Source organism: Acyrthosiphon pisum, chromosome A1, assembly GCF_005508785.2.
Source record: "Acyrthosiphon pisum isolate AL4f chromosome A1, pea_aphid_22Mar2018_4r6ur, whole genome shotgun sequence".
Classification (NCBI taxonomy): Eukaryota; Metazoa; Arthropoda; class Insecta; order Hemiptera; family Aphididae; genus Acyrthosiphon; species Acyrthosiphon pisum.
The window spans coordinates 132,630,602-132,649,688 of NC_042494.1; the positions used below are offsets into that span (position 1 = coordinate 132,630,602).

Sequence of the window (19,087 nt, forward strand, 5' to 3'; positions counted from 1 at the left end):
TGCCAATTGGACTGTGAAATTGTAGCCAAACCGCTTCCTGTAAGATGACAAGAAAATGTATCACAAAGGGGGTGGTTCCAAATTCCCTGCTCACATTAAGTTTCCTGAGAGGATGCGTGTAGATGAAGGTTCTGTTAGGAATTTAATCGTCTGAAGAAATACATGAATCGTTTAAACGAAATGAGCTGATTTTCTGGAGAAAGTGCTTTAACAATATTTACAATTAATATTATAATAGTGTATTCAAATTACCATTAATTATATTTTATCTAAGCTCGGAATGTTTTATACTTGTCGATTGGCGTGGAGAAATAAATGTATACAGATCAGTTTTGTAGAGTATTTTACGATTGATAGCTATATTTAACGTAGTACAGATTTTTTTTATCTCTATGCGTGTATTGTATTATTTGATCACATTGTCCACTCCACTATTACTTTTTTGAACGGCTGCAGCAGCATAAACCTTCATTTTTAATCTCATAATCTGAGACAAAATAATTTTTAGCAAAGATATGTTTTTGGGCTGAGTACAACTTTTTTTTCTAACAGATTTTTGCGAAGCCGATTTTCGTAATCCTTTAGAAACGCAAATAGAAACGCAAATCAAAAATAATAATTAAAACATTTAAATTAAATTAAATTCCTACTAAATGTGGCATGCTCATAGATATTGTCAACTATGCACTATACCCAAAAATAAATTTATGATTCCATAATTTTCATTTCAGAGGAAAAACATCTAGTATAGTATACTACTTATAATATTATATAAGAACGACATTTTATTTTTGAATATTATACCATATACGAATCGATTATTGAACGAGTATATTATATTATTTAGACTTTGGAGTTATTAAGTATTTAATGTTCGATAAGTGGAGTGGCTCAAGGGTACCCTTCAAAAATTTGGTCCACTACTTTGCTTGTCTAAACTTCAAAATAATTTCAATACGTTTAAAATGTAAACCATGTTTTTAAAATCTCAATAATATGATAACAAATGTTAATACATGATAATTTACAAATAAGAACAGACCTTAATAATGTTGTTGATTCGACAGTTATAATATTATTATTCATAACAACATGGTTTATCGCTGATCATAATAATATATTAACTATTTATTTTATTACTAACTATTAATAATAATAATAAATGTAAAAATATCTTTGTATAGTCTAGTTCAAAGGTTCCCAACATTTTTTGCTTCGCGGCGCACTATTTGAATTAAGGTTTCCTCGGGGCACGGCGCCCTTCCCACAGCCATAACATGACTAAATATATAAAAATATAAAAATTAAATAAAAACCAGAAAAAAATGTGATGGCTAATATGAACCCATAAAAAAAATGGTTAAGTGAAATATTTACTTTATTTAAATTATATATAATAAAATGTATACATTATTATTTACATAATCGTAATCATTTCGGTCGTTGGGTTTTCAAATTTATTTTTGTATCATATAAAATTCTTCGGAAGCGTGGCGCATCTGTAAATACATTGTGGCGCACACTTTGGAAACAGCTGGTGTAGTTTCTAGAACTAGACTAGTGATTTTATAAGATATACTGTATAGTGTGTACCTAGTACCTACTCATCGGATATCCGGTTTTAATTAATGTTATGTAGCTTATTAAACTATTGGAATTATGCGAAAAACCTTCAAACTATCTGTAATATGCACCGTAGGTTATTTTGATTCAATATTAATTATTAGTATATTTTTTTTTTAAAATAATATTATAGTTATTTTTACGTGTTCACAAATTATTCGACTTAATTATTTTTTTTTCAAACCACACGAACGAACGACATTTTTTGTTTAATAATAATTACCAGATAAATATTAATCGTATGAATTCAATCTGGTGAGGTACGTACTGTGGATGGCGTAAATATCATACTATGAAGATTCCATATAGGAGTACTCTATAATGGCTTCGAATTCATCTAAAAATTATTTTTTTTAAATGTAAACATCATTTTATTTTTGTGAATAATAATATGTTTTATACGATTACCGGTTTACAATAGGTATTTAATAGATTCGGATGGCACACTAAAATAACACATAGTTTTCTGATGTCAACGGATGATCCACCTATATTCGTGACACAAAGGTTGGTGGTCAACGTAGTAAATGTGTCACAAGGACGAAAAAGAGCTCGGAGAGTGCAAAATACCCACCACATTGCACTGCATCTCTATAGGACATAAGCCTGACAACAACCTAAACTTATTATTAGTTTTAAGAAAAGTTAAAAAAAATAATTCAAGTTAAAAAAAATTACATTATTAACAGCCTATGCAGCTGAAGGTTATTTTCGATTGATAAAAAAAAAAGCTAGTTTTTGTACATAATAAGTAGGTACCTCCCTCTACGAATTCTCATATAATGCAAAATCTAATGTTGTACCGTGTTTTATTTATAATATTCAGTAGGTAAATGTGTGCAGTATATATTTACGACATTGAAAATAAAATATTTTAATTTTTTTTATATTTTAACTTATCTAATTAACATGTTACTAAAAATATACACTTGTGATGTTATTCTATATTTTAAAACTCTTACTTTTTAACTATGCTATAGCGTCTCAAGTAATTATGTAAACATCCTTGGTATGGCTTTACCGGGTAAGACCAAATAAAAAAACTGATCGCTTATATTATGATCATTTTAGTTCTATAGTGTCAATAAAATGTTTATTTTTTTAACGCAAATTTAGATAGATACTCTTGGAAATGACAAAAGAGATATTTTAGAGAATAAATTGTTAAAATAGAAGATTTACAAAATCTAAAAAAATTACATTTTGCTTATATATTTAAATAATATTTGAATTTTAGTCCGATTATTACATTTTTAAAACGGTCTACTCCTCCGTTGATCATTGGAATATTTGGTACTATTTGGAAAATTGTTTTCTACATGTAATAATAATTTAATCAAAATTATGGAAAGAATAATGACGATGGGTATAAATTGCTAATATCATTCGGTTAACCTCGGTGTATGACAGTTAATTATCTATTTTGTTAATTTTTTTTAAAATGTAAATTCTTTAAATGAGAAACAAAAAAATTATGTTTGAAATATAATTCAAGCTGTGTTTACCTTAGGTAACCTCAAAACAATGTTTTTAAAATTTCCGATGTCCTTTATTTTATATGGTACAATAAAATAACTCTTATTGAATATTATTAATAATGTGTTAAAATTGCACTTATTTTACATTTCTTCACATATTTGAATAAAGAATATTTTTGGTACCTATATGATAATAACAAATGCAAATTAACCATGAATTTATAACTGCTGATGGATAAGGCCAACCGACAGGGGCATTATACGTGAAACATTTATTTTTACTATTATTATAAAAACAAGTATTGTTATTAAAAAATAAAAATATACCTGTTAAAAACCAAAGTATAATATCTATAGTTATAGATGAATGAAGATATTTTGATGACCATTTTAGTTTTTTTGTTGATATACAGAATACTAAAATGTGGATGGATTTGTAGTATTATATACCTATAATATTATTGTAAAATTGAAATCATATTACAAATATTATATAAAAATTTAATAATCTATTATAACATAACAAATATTATTATGTCTTCTTTATAAATTATTAGTTAATACCGGAATAGATAAATGTTTTTAGGTAAGCTAATAACTTATTAAGTCTAATATCAAAAATAAATATGGTAACAAACATGTTTTATAATTGGAAAAAAATCGTTTTAATATCTAAGAGTTAAATTTCCTGTTTTAGCATTGTTAGGTAGTACCTATATTATGTACAAAATTATCATTATTATAGGATTTATTTGCTATAGTTTTACATAAGACTATTATTATTATAGTCTTTGATTCACACTGATACTATGAAATATTGTTTTATTACAATACAATTCTGTCATTTATATAATATTATCATGTTATTCTAGTCATTATACATTACACTTTGTTTACCACGAAAATAATATAAATATATTAATTTAATAATCGAGTCTATTAATAATTTGCATTTAGCGAACAAACTAATTACACTTAAGGTATCTTAATATAATCTTATAATTGTACTGCCTCAAAGCTTGTGTGATCCCTCACCTTCACCGCCAACGATATTCATATATCTTCATAAAAACATTGATTTTAATATAAGTTTTATACGATTTTGTAACTAACATTTTTCGACATTATGCAGTTATATTTTTACTTAAATATTATGGTTTATAGTACGTTTAAGTATTTAAAACTTTTTTTGTATTTATCAACAAGCTGATTTCAATAGATGAGTTCAAGCAATGGTACTTACCTATATACCAGTCCTCGATTATTTCATTGAAAAAATTAAAAATATGTATTAAATAATGCTGTATTTGTTAAATTAAATGATAATTACTATATACATAATTTAGGTAAAAAGAACCTGAAAAAACTTGAAAAAAAGTTGTGTGGTATAGGTCGTTTAAATGTAATATTTAAAATTCACCTTCAAATTATATATTATTATATAAGTATTATATAGTTAAAATTTGAATACAAGTATACAATACAGTTACTTTATAACTAATGAAATGTATGTGGATTTTTTTTATTCATAAAAGTATTATATTTTTAATTAGTTTGAGTTGGTATGGGAAAATTTAATATTAATCTAAATACCGTTTTTTTTTTTTTAAGACTGTTTACAATCTATGCTTCGAGGTATAATGATAAACAAATTATACAAAATGATACACCGATATTTAAACCGTTTTAAAGGGTAAATAAACTACATTGAGACGATATAATACGATATTATAATATCTAATAATTAGTAAATAATTACCAATATAATCGACACACTATATTTACTAAATAGTTTATCAGTATTATAATAGTTTGGTGTTAATAGTAAGGCAATAGGTTTCACAACACCAGAAACAATTTAAATATACCAGACTCTCACTGAAATTCTGAACAATCTTAATCATTAATCAATTTCAACCATTAACAAATTCATAATCACCACCCAACTCTACAAACAAATTATTTTTTTTCCTTCTTTGCAATGAAATAGTAAATATTATGTACCTACTTACCTCTTAAAATTGTAATGATGTGATCATGTTTGCCAAATAGTCTAATCTTCGAAAGTTTTAACTAATAATAATAAAACATAAAAAAAATATTATTCATGAATTTACTCCTATTTGAAATAAGCGAATAAATATGTTCGATTCCTTATTTTACTGAATCTTACAGCCCGGCCCAAAATCAATTATTATCAATGATTAGTTATAAAAATACATCCCAGCCATTAAATTATATATTTACAGGGTGATTTTTATGCTTAAATTATGCATCTACTCATATCCTGATTTTGGAATTTATAATTTATTATTAATTACACTTTTATAATATATTTTCGAATAATTATCGAGCTTTTTGTCCCCTATAAGGATCATTCTATGAAAATACCTCTATTTTCCAAATAGGAACTCCTCTTTTCATTTTGGGTTCTAAGCAGAGCGATGAATGTATTGATTTTACAGCGATGTGTGTTTTTTATTTGCATTTTTTGTGTCTGTGTACACAATAAATAGTCGAAATAATGCATCGATTTTTAAGTTCAGTAACTTGTTTGATGGAAAATTGAATCTAGTTAGTGCATTGACGAGATCAAAATAAAAAATTCCCAGTAGTTTTCAAAAGCGCCGGGAAAAAAATAAAAATAAGGAAAACTGGGAATTTTTACGCAAAATTGGTTTTCGAAAGAATTGATTTTGGTTTTTGGTGTTCCTCTAAAACAATAATGACTGTAAATATATTTTCACTGATTTTTTTATATTCACATTTTTTACACACGATAAAATTTTTAAAACATTTTTACTTGTTTTGAGCCGTACACGGACATTTTCAGTTTTAAATTTTTTAGATTTTTAATACAGTTTTATTCGTTGGGTCAAAAAGCTAGAAATTTAATAAAATTTGTCCTTTTCACGAATGACCGTGCATGCAGTTCATGTTCCTGAAAAGCGTCCTAATTATAATAAGAATATAACAAGCGGTAATATATTCAATTTAGATTTTTTTTAAAATAGCAAATATATTATAATATTATATTATACACTATAATAAGTTATAATATCATGTATTAATGCGTAGTTTCGTGCAAGGTACAAGTAAAACTATATAAAAGGACAGAGTGTTCGTAATATATTAATAATGAATTACTCAATTCGTAACATGAATGCTATGTTCTACTATACTATAGGATTTCCCACAAAAAATATAACTACACATAGGTGAAGCTGAGATATTCAGTTAGTATTTTTATAATACCATTTTTAAGGATAATTTATTATCCTAAGTATAAACATTCTAATAACGCAGAAACTACTCATTAGAGTTTTGATCTAGATACACCAGAATTTTCATTAAAATCATCAGCCAAATAATTTGCAGTACATTTGGGTGGGGAGGTTGTCCTCATTTGAAAAATATAAGTTTGTATCGTCACAGGACACTCCTTGAGTAGTACTCAAAATATGGTATTTAGCTGGTAATCTTAAAATTTCTGAAAATCAGAATTTGATTAAATTTACTGTAAAAGGGGACATCATGGTGAACGTGCTAAAAAATCACTCTGTTGTATCGTATGATGCGTATAATAATTGCCAATAATGATATCATATAATAATATCATAACGTGTACCTACCTATTATTTAATCATAGTATTATCTAATGTACTGCAGTGAGTGCAGACAATAATATTCTAAGACTATCTACGTGATAAACCTAAAATATTTTAACCATAATATGTCAATCGGGGTTCCGGAATCACTGGTCTAACCAGATGACGTCAGGTTGGGTTGTTTGATTGCGGTGTAGTCAACCCGTTTGCGTGAACTTGCCGGAACGTGCGATATAAGCTCCCAAGGATACGTTTAGTCGTAATAATAGTCGTTATTCTGGTATCGTGGTACAAAAAAAAAATTATTAATAAATTATATTATAAACATTTCCAGACCTTTGTGTCGTAAATTACGAACACGTAATCACTGAGATTCGGCACGAGTCGATACCGCGGCTAGACAAAAACAACGAAGACCAGTGCTGTGCTTCACAACTACCTCCACGGGCGGTGGGGTATACGCGGTGGGTTTTCCGCGACGACCGCGGTTGGGTGGGGGCGAGAACCACTTGTTGTATCCGCGTCGTTATATATATGAAGCTCGTCGGACACTGGTCGAGTACAAGTCGTTATCGATACGGCGACGGCGACGACTGCGACGACGGTGACCATCGAAGAGTTGTATCCCGACAATAATAATATCACAAGTCACAGAAAATATCAAACCGATAAAAATCTCGTCACCGACACGCAGATATCGTCCGAACCCGTACCGAGAATTGTCTAAGTGTAGTCATATTCATCTACGGACGACATTCACCGCGCAGCAGCAGAAATGGCCACGAAAACCTTAATTTTGCCCACGCCGGAAAAGTTGAAGGAGATTTACCAGGACCTGGGCATGACCGAAGAAAAGATCGACGCAGACGTGCAGACCATCGTGGAATGGATGCGTAAACAGCCCCATCTCCCCAACCCTGATGGTAATTTATAATGTCATAATATAATAATCAAAACTACATAAATAAGGTACTTATTTTAAATAATATTATGATACAATAATATTATAGTTTGTGTAGTAAAACTTAATGAATACATAAAAAAAAAACGTCATAATTAATTGTCCACCGTTTGAGAAGTTTTTTTGTTTTTTTTTTTTTTGTAAATTTTAATAGGTAAGACAATATTATTAAGAATACGTATAGGTTTAGGACATAGGTGCATAATAATGTAATAATATGAAAAACTTCGATTTGCAATGCATTTTTTATCAACCCATTTTAATATTTTCATGGTTTTTATTATAACTGATATTTATAAATTTATTGATTCGGAAGTTCAGTTTAGTACTCTTCGTAACTCGTTTTATATAAAAAAAAGAAACACATAAACTCAAGAAATACCTAGATATTTAAAGTTGTCACTAGGTTTAATGACTTCTCGTAATTAATTCAAAGTGCTCAGTTACAACTTACAATAGTTCGTTTTGCCAACAAAAGAGATTTAATTCTAAAATTCAATGTATTTTTCTCTAATAATATTATACTTAACGAGTTAGAATTAAAAACATGTTTGTTATTTATTTGTAGGCGATGAACGAAGAATTCGTTTGTTTTTAATTCTTTGCAAAAACAGTTTGGAGAGGACCAAAGAGTCTTTGGATCAATATTACACATTAAAGTCAATGGTTCCAGAGTTCTTCGGTGACAGAGATCCTACTTCACCACCACTCTTGCGATCGATGAAAACATCGTAAGTACATACTTTATACAGTATTATAATATATTATGCATATAGACATTATTAAAAGCCATTATTTACTATGGTACCTAATAAGTACCTATAATTTTTTTATATGATAAGTTTGTTTCATGCGCGTACTTCTAATTAGTAATCACGCACATGTCAGGTTTAGTAATTTAAACGCGTAAATACAATATTACTGCTGCATTTTCAGAGTCGTAAGAATATAACATTATTCAAACCTAATGTTTTTCAATTTTATAATTGCACACGTCGACGATAATACAACTTATATTACTACTATTCAAATATTAAATAAATATTAAATAGCCGGTAGTAATAATTGCCAACAGTCTAAAATTGTTCAATGATTTGTAGCGTTTTTCTATAATAATATTATATCATAACAATAATTATTTATAATAGATTGTATAGTTATATAATATTAGAAGAATATTGGTAATACTATATTGGAGGTAAAATGATAGGTTACATCGAATAATTAGCTGTAATGATACAACAATCAAACTCGTAATACCATTTAAGTTTGAATTCAGTATAAATAAAATATTATATTGAAACCAAATTTTCTTTACAATTTTCAGGCTTTTCATTCCTCTACCGAAACTGACACCGGAAGGCTACAGGGTCTCCCTAAGTCGTATCAGAACCCCGGAAATAGATAATTTCGAATTCTCAGACTACGTCAAGGTCAACTTTATGTCCATCGATATTAGGCTGTCCAAATTGGATATGTTCAAAAAGGAAATATTCATCTTCGACTTGAAAGACATCAACATGGCTCTTCTGACCACTATGGTACCGCATATGAAGAAGTTTGTCTACTGCGCAACAGTGAGTATACTTCTTCTGTTTATTTAACTATACACGACTACCGCAAATTAATGTTATGGATCTGAATAAACATCACACGGGTAGACGGGCTACATGAATAATATTATTCACAAATATGGACGGAGGGCTTTTTGCAAACAGAGAAATAATTGCCAAACAACGCGTAAACAGAAATTAACGGTTTTTGAATTTTTTTATTATTTTTCTGGATAAAATAATTATTATGACACCAAAATCGTTACATTCGTTTTTTTTATAAGAACACACACGCACACAAAATAATAACTAAAAAACGTCGACCGTCGAATCGCATTGGCGGCTTAGTCTCCGTATATTGAATCGGCGCACCTATACCTATTATAATACCTATCTATTTATATTTCATTAAAATGAGAGTCCTTAAACATCTATACACCCACGAGTCCATTGCGATGGACCAGCTGGTAAGCTTGTAGTACAATACACACGCACAAAGCGGTATTGCAGGAATATTATTTCTTTGAAAAAAAAATCGATTTATTACCGTCGTAGGCACATTCTTCGAATATCACTTTTGCATAGGTATTTGCGAACAGTGTATAAACTTGGCTGGATTTCACCATGATTGCTGCAAGTCTCCGCGTCTTGCATGGTAAATTTATGGTTTGAATCGCGAAACTAGTTAGATCGGTTTTTGCTACGTCCTTATGACGACATAATCGCGATATCTATACCGGAATCGTTCGATTTCATTGTCAAGGTTACTAACGATATCGTAATACAAGACAAGGCGTATATGCTTCGCATTAAATAATAAGTCGTTCGGTCGTTTGATCCACAGTGTATCGTTTTACCAGTTTTCAATAATAATAATAATAATAATAGTTGTATACGATTCGTGTTGGTGTATTTACAAACGTAATAAAATTCGAACGCTACAAACCCCCGCCCCTCGATGTAATATTATAATATATTATTTGTATCCGTGGAAAATTATAATAATTATGACGAACCAGGAAATTCTATTTAAATTGTGGTTTTTTCAAAAAAAAAAAAAAAAATGTTTTTACCAGAAATACCAATGTCCGACAACTTACGATGACGCACGTAAAATATTATAATATATGTATATGTACACAACTCTATATTATTCTACTACGAGTCCTATCAATCATACAAACTGTTTTGGTTATTAGTTACCTACCTATCTATAGTTGTTAATTATAATTGTTTACTAATTAACAACATCGTAATCATAATAATTATAATAACGTGCGTCGATGACGTAGACTACAAAACCAGTTGAAGACATGCCAGAATACTTCGGAGTGGTTTTACACTTTATACAAAATTACAAACTAATCGTTTTAAATGCTAAATTAACTTTGACGGGGTCGCGGATTTAGGGCTTGTAAAACCATATTATGATAATGTTTACCTAATGCGTTAAGAGTTAAACGTAGTTGTGCATCTTAACTGTATTAGTGTACAGTCGTTCCAATATTTGATTAGAATAATAGTCGTTTGTGTTCGCAATGGTATATCGGCAAAAACAATCGAACTTTATTGAATCAACAAACTTACGTGGGCTATAATAATTGATATTCGCGTTTTGTATTATTATAGTATAGTATTGTAGGTAGGTTTTGTTAGGCCATAGCCTACATAATTAGATTATTATCATGCAAACATCATTTCGTCCAGAGAAAAATTATCGTGGAATGCTCGTTAGGACACTAACCTCGTTTGTAATGGAGTTTTATTAATATGCGTTTGAAATCGCGTTTTTAGACGGCCTATCCGTTGCGGATTCAAGAAATCCACATTATCAACATGCCCAGCTACGCTCAAACGATGGTCAACATGGTGCTGAGTGTTTTGAAAAAGAAAATCGCCAACAGAGTGAGTATTATTTCCGACGTGTTTCGAAACGAAATATTGTTTAAATGAAGACCATCCCGATAGTAACGCCCGTTTTATTCTCGTCCCTCCTGTTATAGATTAAAATCCACAGCAGCCTGGAAGATATGAAGAAGCACATCGGTGTGGACATCCTGCCTCTGGACTACGGCGGTACTTTCCCGAAAACTAGCGAAGAACTAATTGGTGAGTCCCTCCCCCACTATACATAACATCGATAATCGCGATCATATTATGAAAATATTATAGATCCTGCAATAACAGTACTACAGTAGTTGCGGTCTTTGTTTTTAATAATTTCCAATACAATTTCTAATAGATTTTTGATCTTTCTATATATTATAAGGGTACATATTGTCCATAACATACTAAATTATTACAATGCGCATGATTATTACGTAGGTATATTATTACTATACCTTAACATTATGATATTACTGATTATATAAACGTCGACAAACCTATTTTCACCAAACCAGTAATAATAATACAATTTTTAAAGTCAATGCGCAACATGTTACTATTGCTTACCCCGCGGAATATTATAATATTACAGCAGTCATTCAATTATTATTATAATTCTAGACTAAGCTACGTCTCGCCTGCCTACTGAAGGATCTGAAATTTAACAAACTCCCATCATACATTTTTTTTTATATATACACCACAAGGTTTACACTGTACCGCAAGACTATAGGTTCATGTCTCGTCGTTGAAATTAAAAATTTAACGTCATCAACAATAATATTAATTGTATATTATTATTACGCCCAATCATTATTTACAGCAGTAATTAATTAGGTAGTGTTACAATACAGTAGTCGTCTTCGTGACTGCGCGACGAAACGTTTTAACGATCCATAATGACCGTAGACAATAATAATAATAATATGAATTATGTTTTATTATGACGTGTTATATTTTTCACGCGGACGATCATCGGTAACGGCTCTGCGCGACTCGTTTTTAATATTTACGACCGTTTATCACCGCGGCTGATGTGAAATATATTACTTATTATTACCTATAACCTAACACGCGATGAGTCGTCTGTGACTGATGTGAACGTATATTACGATGTCTGGGTTGTCGACTTTCTGGCTTCAGACGATTTGACGTGCGTTTTGCATTAAGGGTGGCCGATTTTCGAAATTTTCCTCAATTCTATACAATGTGTAAATTATATTTTATAATATTTTAGTTGCCACATGAATACATTTTAATACTTTTCCACTTATATCTACCACTATATTAACAAAAATAACTACACGGTGAAAACTTTCAGACCTCGCGCACAACTGTCCGATTTTGTTTATTGTTTTTTATTTTTTCTGAAAAAAAGCTTGGGTTGAAATCTGAATTTTTATTCTATATCAAATAATGAAGAAAAAAAAACTTAAAATTTTCTTTTTTATATAATATGTATGCCCACTGTGATAAAGTATAACATAAAAATGTTTAAAAAATAAAGTTAAATTCGGAGTTTAGGGTATTTACATTCATTAATAAAAAGAATAAAAATCAAATTTAAAATTTGGTTGATTCTACCGGACAAGAGGATCGTTATAATCCCGGTAGAGCGTATTTTTGAGAAAACCATTAGATTAACATCGGACGCTTTGATAAAAATATGGATGCGTGTGTCTTGAACACAATAGTTAATGCTTCACTAGAATAACGTAGGAACCTAATTTAAATAAGTAATAATAATTTTATTGTTGCTGCTTTGTGAACGAATAAATAATGGAACAGGCTATCGCGTATTTAATATTATGCCCTCCGGGATCTTTTATTTCCTTAAATATAATAATTGCGTTCGTTATTTCTTTATAACAACACCAACAACAAATAATATATTATACTCGTTTGTTAACTGAAAAACCGGATTTCGATGCACCGAAGACGGTGACTAATACCAACGAGAACAACCTATACAGACAAGCAAGAATGTTATAATTTATTGATGTTAACTCTTCGCTCTCTAAGCGTCATAAAAAAAAAAAAAAAAATAAAAACCCGTCCTTTTTACTTTTATCGACGTATTCGGATACCTTTTTTTTGTAATCAGTGATAAATTGTGTGACGAACGAATACTATCTGTATAAACTATCAACTACCATCTAAGTATCTAACGCCGGGATTTTTCAGTAATTTTGAATTGGCTACAATAGCTATAATAATATTACTACCTGTATTTTGCTACGTTCATCAATTTTACAACGTGATATTGTGTTACTATTTACTATATCGTATTACTTAATACTGTACAAAAACTAGTTGTAAAGCTTATTTCGTCTGACTTCGAGTGTCTCGACCAGTATCACGGATTGATCATTCAACGGCACGATAATATTATGTAACCATTCGTTCTCAGTAGGATTATATTATTAAACGATTATTTTACTTCTCGTTGTTAGTAATCGCCAAAATAAAAATATTAATTTCTTATGTCCTTCGTAAAAATAGCATATTTTATTCACCGATGAAATGGCGTCGTTGGGAACTCGGATACGACGGTGATACGTGGTGTCAAGACGGAAACGTTTTCGTCTGTATCTAATTGAATATATTATTATTTTGTGTTCACAAAAAAACTGTGAATGCCAAGACCAAACCTCAAATATATAATTTAACAACGTGTTTATCATAATAATATTAGTGACTACTTAATAATTATTATGCTATACGCAGTACCTACATATCATAATTATAGTGTAGGCGGGGAATCTTTTTATTAATACCATTATAATTACCAATCATCGAATTGCATCACGTCTATAAATACCATCAAATGTGATACGACGTACTATAAAAACGGTATTTGTATTGAAAAAAGTCTAAAATTATACGAAATTATACAATTTCTACGTCGACGATATCGATAATAATATTATTATCCCGATGGTCGCCTGCACGATCAAGGCCCATTTGTAAATTTCACGACGTGGAACGATAATAATATGCACCTGTACTAGAATTTACATAATAATAATATAGGTACACTTACGCGTATCCATATTGTTTTTCTAGAAGTTCTCTTAAAAAAAAAAAAACCATAACTAAAGCGCCTTCCATGTGATATGCGCATACTAATTATTACTCTATAATAATTGTATATTATTTACGGCGAGGCCGAATTGATGATAGTAATAATAATAATATTAATATTAGGTCGACCGAATTATGCGCGCCACACCGATGCATACCGTATTGTTATTAACTACTTTACCATACTATCGTTTATCCTAGATTTGTATTATAATAATAATTCAGATACTGTTTACAATAATGTATGGAAATGTCGATATAGACTGTAACTAGTGCTCCATAGACACTTCGATACCGATTATTATTATTAAACCGAACTCGGTCGGCCTATGGACACTGCAAGTTCGAGTCTGATACGATAACTGCCTATTACAACAGGATAAAAGACAGCTCAAACGGCGTCAACCAACAAAAACGATAACAGATAAAGCGATTTACCCACCTAACTTTTCCACTGCCTTATGCTACTGATGTATATTGTTCATTGATAGGACAAGCTTTTTTTTTTAACCAAGATCAGAAAAAAAACGTCAGAAAATTGTAAAATTGTAGCGCAATATGCTAAATTATGGGACAACGTGGTTGTCCCTAATCGACTACCCCCAAAATCAGATAATAATAATATACATTTTTTCCTCGCATGCATAGACTTTCATCACGATGAGTTCGCTACACCCTGCGGGACAGGGACCTATCACTGACCTATACAAATAATAAGACGTGGTCTCAGATATTTTAAATTACAATTTTTTGTCCATCTTCGAATCGGCCGTGTGTGCGTGTATAGCGGTCAGTTTTTATTCTCGTGCGTCATAATATTTCTGTTTTGTGTATCTAGTGTGATAAAACATGGTCAGTTAAGCCTGATACACTTTTTGTCTGACAGCAGCTATAATATACTTCGTTTCTCGCTGTTATTGGCACTTAAATGTGCTGCAGCTGCGTGTCGATGACGTTACTATTGACTTTTTTTTTCGTTTGATTTCTACAAATCGATCGCTTCGAAAACCTCTTTTCGCCATATAATTATCCAAAACCACCCATATAGCTGCTGTTAGTATTGTTCCGTTATTATTCAGGTGTTTACTATGATAATATTATGTTTTATTTCACGCGATCGGACCATTGCCGACGGAGGTCCAACCATAATACACAATGTACGCGTACGTACAATATATTATTATTATTTATATTGTGGAGCGTTAGGTTTTCAGAAAAGTGTAGAAGTTTCCTCCGGATTTAAGCCCACCAAACGCTATGATATCATGCGAGTAGGTAGGACCCACGTGGCGGACGAAAGTGTATTTACGATTTTTATGTCCACGCGTGACGCCATAATATTATACGCTTCATACACTTCCTATATTATTATTGTTATTTGTTTCGCTGGCGTACATTTTTTACGGTCACGTCTATAGAACGGCGCGTGTTGCAGTTTGTAAGCTTTGGAATTCGGATACCTGTTTGTTAAAACAATAATATTGAATTGCATCCGCCGCAATGACAATATTATTTTACTCGTTTCGACGTAACCCAACAACAATATCATTTGTTTATAGGTACTATACAGCTATATATAGCTACATAATATTGTTATATGCGTACACAATTATTGTTATACATTATATGCGTCGTTTATGCACGTTATAGTGCGATCGAGTTTTTTTTTTCAACCACGTCGTTATTATTATGAAACGTGCCGTTTTTATGCGCCGCGATTCGTGCGCATGACATTATTACTATCCGCGGTTTATTTTGACTTCTTATAATGTGTCCGAACAGTGTTGAGAAAATAATAATAATATAACACTTGAATCATAAAATATACTGTACGGAATAATATTATATGTTTCTCAAACGTGGTATCTCATCATATTATATTACATGAAGTCGATAACAATGTTGGACTGGTCATCAAACAAAAAACAAAATGAAACAAAACACAAGACAGTAATATAGAAGACATTTCGTGTTAACATTTAAAAACATTCACGATGAAATTATTATATTTTTAGTCGGGTGGGGGGGGGGATATTCAGTAATTATTGGAAACTGATATTTAACTTATTGTGATATATTATACGTTCGTGCCAATAATCTATACAGATTTTAGTATTGCTATTAATATAATAATTTTCTTTTTCAATTACAGTTGATTGGCAAGAAGAATTGATAAAACACAGGGAATGGTACCTATCTCAAAATTCGGTCAATTGTGATGAGAACAAAAGGACGAAGAAACCTTGCGTTAAGGTGAATATGTTGGCTGGAGTTGAAGGCTCATTTAGAAAACTCGAAGTCGACTAATATTTTTATGTTTAGTTTTTAGAAATAGTGTTTTTTTTTTTTTGTGAATTGATTTATTTTTTGTTTTATAAGTTTATCTGACATAGACTCAATAGGTATTGTACAGTGTTTAGTTTTTTTCGGTGATATTAATAACATGCGTTTTTTATGTAACCTATATGATTAGTAGTAGGTATAAGTCAATCTTTCATATTTTTTAAATAGAAACTGTACAGTAGTATGTGACTTTTAAAAAAAATGTGTAGTTTCTACCTTTATTCTTAACTTCTTTCGAGTTCATTTTTATTATACGCTCACCCATGATGCAGTTATAAGTATTTATAGCTTTTGGCTGTACGATTTCCGCGAGTTTATATGAATACAAATGGTTCAACACGTAAGCACCGACCCAAGACCCTATTAAATATATTACATAATTTTAAATAAATAAACGAAAAAGAACATTTTCAGACAACCCAACAGTTACACGTGCGTTTGAGAAATGCATTTATTAAAATTACTTTGAAAACTTATATTTTTTTAGTAATCGTCGTATACATCATAATATTTTTTCGGTCAAACTCCAAAGGCGATTCTAGAATGTTAATAATTGTACTTACTTATATCATTTGTTTCATCCTAATGACTTCATCAGTGCTTCAATTGTGGTGAGAGGGGAGAAATCCTCTACAATTTAAAATAATATATATATATATTTTTTTTAGAGCACCCTATACTTATTATTTTTATTAGAATTGGAGGATGGTACGTTATTTATAAAAAAACATTATTTTTTGTAATTTTTATTTCGTAAAATTGTATTGAATATAATAATGAAATTCAATTCGATACATTTTACAACGTATTATTGTTATGATACCGCTAGCAACTAAGGAATATAATGTAATTTTAATTTAAAAAAAATATATAAATTATTACTATGGGTGTACCTACATTAAATTTTGATTTATTAAAAATATTTTTAAAATTAATTAATTGATATTGTTCAAGAGTATTTATTTTAATCACCTATAAGAAACTAGTGATCACTGAAACACTGAACATAATATTGTAATTATTTGTTTGAAGGTTGATGGTTTTCCCACCTTCCAACACACACACAAGTTACGATAAGTTCAACCATTTCATGAGATGATAATTCTTTTCAAGTTCATGTCTCCAAATACAAATATTATATTATTATTTAAAATATTTACTCACTCGATTAAAAAAATCATCCAATTAACCTGATTTGTGTATAATTTAATGTATATTTCATACTTGAAGAAAACGTATACGTTATTTAATTGAGTTTTCAATCCCATTATAACCAAAAAAAAATGTTCACTGTCAAAAATATACTAGACGTTTTTCACGCGAAGTTTATTTTTATATCTCTCAAAATTGTAACGTTTCTGCGAAAAAAAAAACATAATAATATTTTATTTTTATTGAGATAATAACGCAGACATCAATGAATATAAAAAATACTACGCGTCCTTCGTGTATTAATAAATACAATATTATATAATCGCAGACGTCTGCAAAATTACTCGATGGGAATCATACGATGTATTTATGGACCGACTGGTGTGACGTCATGATTATAAGTCGACATCCGGAAATTGGAGAATATTATATTATGCCTATTGATGAGTCAACTGATGTTTAATTATTAGTTTTTGTGTTATGGTTGTTATAATCACGGATTGTAATTTTAAATAATTATAACAATCTTCTACCCAGTCTTATAATAAAATATCGCTGTACTTGACAACGTCGTTAATTCGCCTCCACCTCGAATTTCCGATGTCGATATACATTTTAATATTAATTCAATTATAATTTCAGATTTATAATCCTATATAATATCACAAAATATCTCAATAGACCGCTTTCGACTAAGCCCTGAAATTGCATGAGGTATTATTGTATTAACAATTTGTTTCGTTTTATACAATTTATAACATTAAAATATTGATGAGTTGGCGTTGCTGGATAATCGTTTCGAGTCTTAATTACAGATTCATCTAAAAATCTCAAAAATTATTATTAACTCATTTCAATTAATGCGCTCTTCTGTTTTAAGCGAGTGTATAGTTTTGGATTAAAGATATATTTTTGTATATCAATGCATTTTATTTTTTAATAGTTTTTTTATTGTTAATATTTATAATTTTCATAATTAATCAATGCCTACATCATCTCTAAACATTGTTCGCTCAGTCGTCTATATATGAAGAGATAAAGCGATTTATTATACCTATATTATACATTGACTACCGTAGATGGATACAGCATATGTGCCTAAATCAAAGGATATTGTGTATTTAGGAACAAAATGTCTATACCTGCCACCTGTATAGTCGATACGTATCAGAACCGAGCATAGTAGTAGGTAAGTAGTGGTAACATCAGGTTCAATAGTTTATATTTATTAGGTACCTACATAGATAATTAATACAGAGATTTGACTGGTTTGTTTTCATAATAATTAGGTATCTTGTAAGTTCTTATATTATACTATTGTATTGACATTAAAATAACTGATTGAATAAGCTATTTAATTGTAATACATAGATATCACCACACGGGAAAAAAAAATAC

At 29.9% G+C, this 19,087-nt stretch overlaps 2 protein-coding genes across 2 annotated transcripts; both read left to right on the forward strand.

The window, feature by feature from the left end:
- Nucleotides 1-2,619: 2,619 nt before the first annotated feature.
- LOC115033858 lies at nt 2,620-7,404 on the forward strand. Its single transcript, XM_029488354.1, has 2 exons — nt 2,620-2,647; nt 7,044-7,404. The coding sequence occupies exons 1-2, from the start codon at nt 2,635-2,637 to the stop codon at nt 7,343-7,345; spliced, it is 315 nt and encodes a 104-aa protein (XP_029344214.1). The 5' UTR covers nt 2,620-2,634; the 3' UTR covers nt 7,346-7,404.
- Nucleotides 7,269-17,472, forward strand: LOC100159055 (alpha-tocopherol transfer protein). The gene is made up of 6 exons (XM_001945513.5): nt 7,269-7,632; nt 8,239-8,401; nt 8,998-9,247; nt 11,018-11,128; nt 11,227-11,332; nt 16,347-17,472. The coding sequence occupies exons 1-6, from the start codon at nt 7,485-7,487 to the stop codon at nt 16,499-16,501; spliced, it is 933 nt and encodes a 310-aa protein (XP_001945548.1). The 5' UTR covers nt 7,269-7,484; the 3' UTR covers nt 16,502-17,472.
- The last annotated feature ends 1,615 nt before the right edge of the window (nt 17,473-19,087 follow it).

Bases quoted from the DNA above. Each gene is read 5' to 3' on its own strand.
- LOC100159055 (XM_001945513.5), top strand. From the start codon at position 7,485: ATGGCCACGAAAACCTTAATTTTGCCCACGCCGGAAAAGTTGAAGGAG. The intron at 7,633-8,238 runs GTAATTTATAAT...ATTTATTTGTAG, and splicing joins CCATCTCCCCAACCCTGATG to GCGATGAACGAAGAATTCGT. The intron at 9,248-11,017 runs GTGAGTATACTT...TCGCGTTTTTAG, and splicing joins AGTTTGTCTACTGCGCAACA to ACGGCCTATCCGTTGCGGAT.